Source organism: Mustelus asterias, chromosome 10 (assembly GCF_964213995.1).
Source record: "Mustelus asterias chromosome 10, sMusAst1.hap1.1, whole genome shotgun sequence".
NCBI classification, from domain to species: domain Eukaryota; kingdom Metazoa; phylum Chordata; class Chondrichthyes; order Carcharhiniformes; family Triakidae; genus Mustelus; species Mustelus asterias.
Window position 1 is genome coordinate 84274889 of NC_135810.1, and position 8634 is coordinate 84283522.

At 41.2% G+C, this 8634-nt stretch overlaps 1 protein-coding gene across 1 annotated transcript in view; it reads right to left on the bottom strand.

Moving 5' to 3' along the window:
- LOC144499725 (radixin) overlaps nt 1–6795 on the bottom strand; it is a 77322-nt gene extending 70527 nt beyond the window's left edge. Inside the window, exons 1-2 of the mRNA XM_078222072.1 lie at nt 6333–6795; nt 4795–4876 (exon numbers count right to left, since the gene is read on the bottom strand). Of these exons, the coding sequence (XP_078078198.1) occupies nt 4795–4806 (12 nt within the window). The 5' untranslated portion in view covers nt 4807–4876; nt 6333–6795. The remainder of the gene's footprint in view (nt 1–4794; nt 4877–6332) is intronic.
- Nucleotides 6796–8634: the final 1839 nt, after the last annotated feature.

The following is an 8634-nucleotide window of genomic DNA, read 5'->3' on the forward strand; positions in this document are numbered from 1 at the left end:
GCAGGGGGGTGGGACTGGGCAAGATGCTCTGTCGGAGTTGGTGCAGACTCAATGGGCCAAATAACCTCCTTCTGCACTGGAGGAATTCTATGATAAAATTATGATTTTTCATTCTCAGGAAAGATTTTGTAGTATTGATTCAACTTACAAGATATATTGCACCTTATATCATGCACGTTCACTTGCATCTACCCTCAAGAGTTTCAGTCCACTGTTGTTTAGATTTTGTGTCACAAGTAAACTGACATGAACATTGCAATCAGGTTACTGTGAAAATCCCTTAGTCACCACACTCCAGTACCTATTCTGACAGAGTACACCGAGGGAGAATTTAACATTGCCAATGCACCTAACCTACACGTCTTTCAGACAGTGGAAAGATTGGGCAAGATTTATATCATATCCAAGAGACAATGAATTTGGATCATGGCCAGGGAAGACAAGATGTGGAAGGTTATGTCATGTCCTAGTTACATAATTAGATAGTAGCATGGACACACAACACTCACTTAAGAGCACCCCTACCAGTAGTACTCAAGGAACTTATTGGATTGGGCTTTAAAACAAGGTGACACTTGAGCACAATCTTGAGTGCTGCAATTCTGATTACACATTTAACCAAGGTCCCATTTGCCAGTTCAGGTTGATGCAAAATAATCAATAGCACTATTTTGTCCTGACCAACATCATAAATAGATGTCAGTGGAATCTTGCCAACATAAACTGGCCATTAAATTTGCCATCAGAATAACAAAGTTTGGAAAGGCAATGTATTGGCTGTGAAAAGTTTAGCATAAATATGCACGTGGCAATATTCATATGCACACCTAAGGGCTTGTAAAATATCTCAAACAAGTATAGTTCCTTCAGGAGAACAAAACTAGAAACAATTTATTTTTCAAATGTATTATGTTTCCAAAGTCCAAATATCAGATTTCTTCACAATTGTTGCAAAACATTTTTTAAATACAAAAAATTGTAATAAAGTCAGAGTACTCAAGTGTTAATGTGTTTAAGGGATAAAGTACTGCAAGAAGATCCAGACTAAGAACAGTTTCTCAAGTTCCTAAAGTAACACAAATGGGAACAATTAAAGCCACAAAGTATCAATCTATAAAAATTACATTGCAGACTGCAAGCCATTACTATTCAACTATTCATCTCAATAAATGTAGTATTGCTTGTTCCCAATTATATCATTGTTTTGTGATTTATGAAAAGTTCAAGTTGGAATATAAAACCTAGAACAATGATTCTCTCCAGAAGAGAGTGAAAACAATTGCACTGGTGAGTTAGAAATATTTTAAAAGTACTAAAAATGTACTACAAAAAAAACTGGCTTGTTTTTTGCTTTAAGTTCTATACAATAAGATTGTCATTTTAGATCAACTGGATCACCCTGCTCTGCCAAGACAAAGGGGAATTACATGGTTCAGCGGATTAGATAATGGACTTGCACCTTGTTGGCGAGTTTCTAAACCACAGATTTGTGGGTTTAAAGTTTGCATCTGCTTCTGGCTACAAGAGTTCTATGTGAAACGAGTTTGGTTACTGCCAATCCAGTTCTTAGCATGATGGCTTGCATGAGTAATTGAAAAAAGGCTGTGAGGCAGACATCTATATTTCTGTCTCATTTTGTTAGGATACCTTGGAGACATTGGATGCCTGCCCCAGCATTTGGATGAGTATAATAAAAATCTAAAATTTGAATTGTGGTGACTTCTATACATCATCCACAACAGCACTAATTTAAATACAAAGACAGTAGCTTAGAACCATCAGGACTACTTAACTGAGAAATTACTCAATACTCAGAATCCCTAGTGCAGAAGGAGGCTGTTTGGCTCTTCAAGCCTCCAAATGAGCACTCTACCTAGGCTCACTCTCCTACCCCATAGTCCCCACTCCTTGATCATCATGACCTGCACATCTTTGGACTATGGGAGGAAACTGGAGCACATGGACAAAACCCACACAGACCTAGGGATAACATACAAACACCATGCAAAACTTCACACAGACATTCACCCAAGGCGAGATCGAACCAGGATCTCTGGCACTGAGGCAACAGTGTTAACTACTGTGCCACCCAATGTCTTGTTTGACACATGGTTTAGAGGAAGGTAGCTAGAATATATAATTTGCACCAAGTTAATAAAAGGTATATAAAAACAAATCGTGACAAGGTCAATTTTGAAAGTTTACAAATTGCACTGTGCCCTATAAAAGAGTCCAAATAATGCTGAATATTTAAAATGACTTCCCATTTAAAAATATAGATGAGCTAATGGTGGAGGATTCTATCATTTGTGTCTTGCTTAAAATACCATTGTCTTGAGCATAACCCAAGTGGCAAGTATTTCCTCACTTATACGGAATACAAATTCACTAGTGCTTCAAGTTGGCAGAGTACAAAATCTAGCTCATCTCTGCAGTTGCAATTTAATTTACCATCTATTCCCTCCAGGAACACAAAATTTTCCAACAGCAGTAAATACAAAAGACTTGTCCTCTTTTCCCTTGGTATACACTTGTTTTGCCCTCCTTACTTTTGCAAATCAAGTCACTGTAGAAGGCACATTAAGGGACTATTTTAAAACCAGCAAGACCATTCAAGACATGCACCAGTTTCCATGACAACTCACTGCCAAAGAGTTAGTCACGTTAATTTTCTAAATTAAACAAACACTGGTACCAGAAAATAGAAGTTACGAAAATGTTTTGCCATGCTAAATTATACATGAATGCATGGTGGCATGTCTCAAACTCCTTCAATGAATCAACATTTATTAACACAATAATCCATAACTCAGAATTAAAACTCAGACCAATACATATTTGAATGTTGATCTAAATTTACAGTTAGAAGCACTTATTTTGGATCAGAGAACTATAGCAATCTACAGAACTATGTATTCAGCACAAGGATAACCTTATGGGTAGGAATAGTGGTATAATTAAAAGTCATTGAATTAGTAAATAATTTATGGTCAACACAAGAAAATGTGTGTTCCTCCAAACTTGGTCTCATCACATCCAACTGAACAAGAAATGGAGAGAAGCAATAAGCTACCCTGTACAATGGAATTAAAGAATGACAAATGTCAGCTTGATAATTCAAGGGAGACCAAATCGAAAAATGTGAAAAAGAAAGGAGGCAATAAGACTAAATTTGCAGGTAACCACGAAGGGAATCCAAGATCTGCCACTGACATTTATAAATTCAGAGGAATAGTGCTGTTGATAATGGATAAGAAAAAAAAGGAGACATACTGGTGAAGGCAGAGGCACAACTGAGGTACTAAATGAGTACTTCGTATCAGTGTTTACTAAGTACACGACTTTGCCAAAGCAACGGTAAACAAGGAGGTTGCCGGGATACTAAAAAAGGAGATAAAAATAGATCAAGAGGAGGCACTAAAAAGGCCTATCCACTGTTTAAAAAGTGGATAAAACACCCAGCCAATGTGGGATGTATCCTCAGCTGCCAAGAGGAGAGTCAAGATTGGGGAGGTGCTGGCCAATGTTCCAAGCTTGTTCAAGAGCACAGGGGGAAATCGCAACTGTTATACTTGTTCAAAAAGCAGGGGGGGGGGGGGGGGGGGGATATGCTTGACAGTTAGCTGAACATCAGGTGGTAAGGAAACAATAATCCAAGGGAAAATGAAACTACCTGGACAAGTATGGAACAAAAAGAAAAGCCAGCACAGATTGAAGGGCAAATCCTGCTTGAACTTTCGATGAGGTAACAGTGGATAAGAGCAGTGTAGTTAATATATATATGGGCCAGAATTTTCCAGCCACTGAAGCCCTGTTGCAAGCGAGGATGGAAAATTTCACATTCAGCCAAATCTTTGTTCACTGCAGCAGGACCAGAGAATCCCTGAACAGCCAGAAAATGCCACACAGACTTTCAAAGAGACTTGAAGGCAGACCATTTTGACTCAAGTATACTACCAAGAAACAGTTAACAATAAAAGCATGTGATTATGGGCTTCAGGCAGAGTACACAATTGCAATTTAGGGTTTATTACTTCATGTCCATTCAAAAATGAAGTATATCATCAAGTTGCTATGTAGCTTTATTGCTTGGATTGAATTATCACATTCTTTAAGTGTGTAGAAAGTAAACACCATTAGGATTAGATAGGGATTATGATTAGATAGGCAGCAGAGTCTAAGGGGTGGGGTATATGGCACATTCCCTACTCAGTTTATATTAAATTCATCGGGTGAAAAGGTAACAAGCACAGGTAAGCAGCAGTCATGGCCCATTCCTGATTGTCGTATCATTATAGCTTAAAGACACTCAGGTCAGACAACATTTGAGAGAAAAACAAAATTGAATGTAAAAAAGGTGAACAATGTGCAACCCAACTTTTACCACAAATTTTTTCACGGTTACGTTTGGTCTGCTGTTCATATTTTGTCTACGGGGTGGAAAAGCCTACTTAACTGATGAATGCCAGTATCAACAACTTCAGGTATACAAAAAGCAACATATTGCAGATGTGCACAAGTTAATGTATTGATGTAAATGCTGCGTGTCGTTCTGCCAAGCTCATTTATCTCTTGGAAAAAAAGGCTTACAATGCGCTCGGGGGTGAGGGAAAGGAAAGAATCTAAATCAGATAAAATGCAGACTTCAGTGCAAAATTTCACAGTACCTCTACCACGTAAACCATTATAAACCACCACAATGTATGACAAATGGATTTAACCACAACCTTCTGTCAAAAGGCACAGAGGCGTTGCACCACTTCCATTTAGTGAAAGACGACATCCTTTACTTACCGGCTTCGGCATTTTGTCTATGGTGGTGTGCTAACAGGGTTAACAGCACACTAACACAATAGGGTCCAACCGCTCTGTTTTCCTGTGAAGAATGAAGTAGAGTAGGGCAAGAGAGCTATAAATGAAGTATCAAGTCCACATGTTGCTAATTACATTACACCTTTTTTAAAATACAACGGGTTAACATTTGTATCAGCTCCCGATGCGCTCAATATTTCCCCCTTCCTCCTCCCCTTGTAAAGCTATGCAGCAGCCCACCTCTGCAAGTCAGGCGCTGCACACCCTGGGCTCCTGACTGAGTGATTGACAGCCTCAACATACATTGAGATGCCAGCAGGATATGATTGATGGCTGGGCCAGCCTATGAGGGTGCGGTGAGTGAGCTGCCAGCCTCCAGCTGTTGGGGTATCTGGGCTGTGATTGACAGTAACACCTGGAGCTGCCCAACCCGCAGTGCCGGTTGGCCCAAACATCATTGGTGCCGCTTAACGGTTCCACTGGGCCAATCCGTGCGGCCGGGAGGCGGGATTTGCAGCTTCTCGGCGATTCAATGCGTTAACGAGTTCGATTACCGGAGCAATGAGCACAAGTTATGCTTTGGACTGTTTGGCGCCTTGTTGGGGCATCGATGGGGAAAAGGATGAATGAAGTGAAAAAAAAATTGTTAAAATAAATATCTGAATACAAAGAACGATTAATAGACGTGTTGAAAAATAAAGAGGTTTTTTTTCCTTTTACACCTTGTTTTGAGTAGCGGCAGCAACGCAAACTGCAAAGAGGACAATGATTGAATTGTTGGCGCAGTGTGTGTTTAGCACACATACAGAATCAAACCACATGGTCCACTGTCTTGTTACACCTTTAATATTGTTAATCTTCAAAACAAAATTCCAAAAGATTAACTTTCCACTTTGTGAGAGACAGGTTTGTCACGAGGAAAACGCCTCACTGATAACAGTCCGTTCACCCCCTCACACACGGTCTGTATATACAGCTGTGGCGGGAGTTGTTTTTTAAAAAAGGGAGAATTGTGTTGATGTTTGAAGGTATATCTGCAGAAAGATGGCGAGACAGCCCAGACATGATCCATACGTTCAAACCAAATCCCAACATTTCAACCTTTTGTTTCGATAAACTTATCAGGCCACTCAACTGTTGCAGCTCAAAGTCTTACTGGAGCGGTTTGTTACTGTCTCAATACTGGGGGGAAAAAGACGCGATATTACTTATTCAATATTTGACGGTTCGCAGCTAAATAGCGTTCGTCGCTAATAAGGTTATTATTCACCGCACTGCCTCTGTTGTGTGCAGGTGATTATTTTTATTTTCCCATTCATTTTGCAGAAGCTTTATTTTAGCAGAGGAACGTAGCGGGAATGGAGCTGGCCTTCAATGTTCCTCTAGGCCTAGCTGATAACGAGAGAGACACACATAGGGAGTGAGGGAGCATTAGCAAATGAAGAGAAATCCTCACACACAGCACAGGCTTTACAGTCACTGCAAGACAAACACAACAAAAAATAGAAAGAGAATTTTACCTGGCCGTAAAAAACGGACCTCTTTAAAGGTCACGTGAGTAAGCTCCCAAACAAATTGTCCTTCTCGGATTTCTCTGCTGTTTGACGGTGAAGCGGAGCAATTTTCAACACTGAGAACGCAACATGGCCGCCACTGAGAGCAAAGGCGTGGTCCCCACTGACACATCTCAGTGCCGCCGTCCTCTACATGGCGCTGCCCGTGCCCCCCGCACTCTCCCTCCCTCCCTGAGCCGGTGCCCCAGCCGCGCCACTGAGCTTGCCCCGGGGGCAGTGAGAGCCGTGCCAATGCCCCCCCCCCCCCCCCCCCGCGCTATCACTGCTGCCCACCACACGCTGCCAGCCGCTCTCCCGGAGCAGCTTCTGAGCTTTTCCTCACTGCAGTCTCTCTGCGGAGCTGGGATAAACAATTCCAACTTCAGGGAAAATATACAAATTGACATATTTTTCAAAAAAAAATTACTCTGTGGGAATAATCACTCCTTAATACGATCTGGATGTTAAAAGTGTACCTGGTCTCCCATCATTTTTTGAGAAAGCAAATTGCCCACTGGCGGGAATTACAGTTTAAATTACTCATTTTGACGGAGAATTTACATCGTTTTTCTAAAATATGTAACTTGGGAGATGTGAATTATAAAAACTGGATTATAACACTACATTCTGCACCCTTTCCTTCTCTATGAACCGCATGCTTTGTCTGTATAGTGCGCAAGTTTCACTGTATACTAATACATGAGACAATAAATCAAATCAAATACAAGGCATTCCCGAGTTAAGATCCTCAAGTTAAATATATTCTGGAACTTTCCTTCCAAATATTACGTAGACTCTAGGTTTATATGTCCTGATTATATAATTGATAGAGCTTTCTTTTAATTACCTTCTCAAACAATGTAATTCAGTGTAACTAAATTCCTCATGAGGTTACATTTTAATTTTTTTTAATTAATCAGAAAATTGATTCCCTGAACCCGCCCAGACTTATTTCAAGTTAGCTGTACCATGCAACATTTCAGAAACATCACAATGCGTGCCAACGTGCACCACAGCCTTGCTGTCAAAATAATGGCAAGGCTAAGAGAATTCCATTTTTTATGCGCAAATGCTACAACAATTTCTGGCTAGGGCATGGCTAAATCCAAAAGTTGCTGTATTTAATGTATCCCTCCATTATTTTATTCCTTCAAAGGACTTGGGCATCATTGGCTAGGTCAGCATCCCTGATTTTCCTTGAGAAGGTGGTAGTGAGCTATCTTTTTGACCCACTGCAATCCGTGGGGTGTAGGTACAGCTGTATGAAAAATGTTTCAGGGTTTTGACCCAGCGACAGTGAAGGAACAGTGATATAGTTCCAGTTAGGGTGGTGTGTGGCCTGGAGGGGAACTTGCAGGTGGTGGTGTTCCCATGCACTTGCCACCCTTGTCCTTCTAGGTTTTAGAGTTGTGGTTTGGCAGGTGCTGTTGAAGGATCCTTGGTGAGTTGCTGCAGTGCCTCTTGTAGATGGTACGCACTGCTGCCACTGTGCATTGATGGTGGAGAGAATGTATATTAAAGGTGGGGTGCCAATCAAGTAGGCTGCTTTGTCCTGGATATTATCAAACTCATCAAGGCAAGTGGAGGGTATTCCATCACACTCCTGCTATTGGATGGTAAGCACGATTTGGGGAGTTAGGAGATGGAGTTACTCACCACAAAATCCTGATCCTCTGGCCTACTCATAGCCACAGTATTTATATATGGATGAACCTGTTCAGTTTCTGGTCAATAGTAATCCGCCCCCCCCCCGCCCCCTTCAGGATGTTGATGGTGGGGGATTCCGCAATTGTAATGCCATTGAATGAGAAGGTTGGATTCTCTCTGGTTGGCAATGGTGATTGCCTAGCACTTATTTGGTGCAGACATTACTTACCACTTATCAACCCAAGCCTGACTGTTTCCAGCTCTTGCTGCAGATGGACATGGACCTCAGGACCTGAGGTGGTGTGTGAATGGTACTGTACAACCTTTTATGAACATCCCCACTTCTAACATTATGATGGAAGAAAGGTCATTGATGAAACAACTGAAAATGGTTGGGCATAGGACATTACCCTGAGGAACCAGTAATGTCCTGGGACAGAGATGATTGACCTCCAACAACCATAACCATCTTCCTTTCTCCCTTTCCAACTTCAATTTTACTACACTGCCTTGATACCACACTCGGTTAAATGCTGCCATGATGTCAAGGGCAGTCACTCTTTCCTCACCTCTTGAGTTCAGCTCTTTTGTCCAGGTTTGGATCAAGATTGGGTGGCCCTGG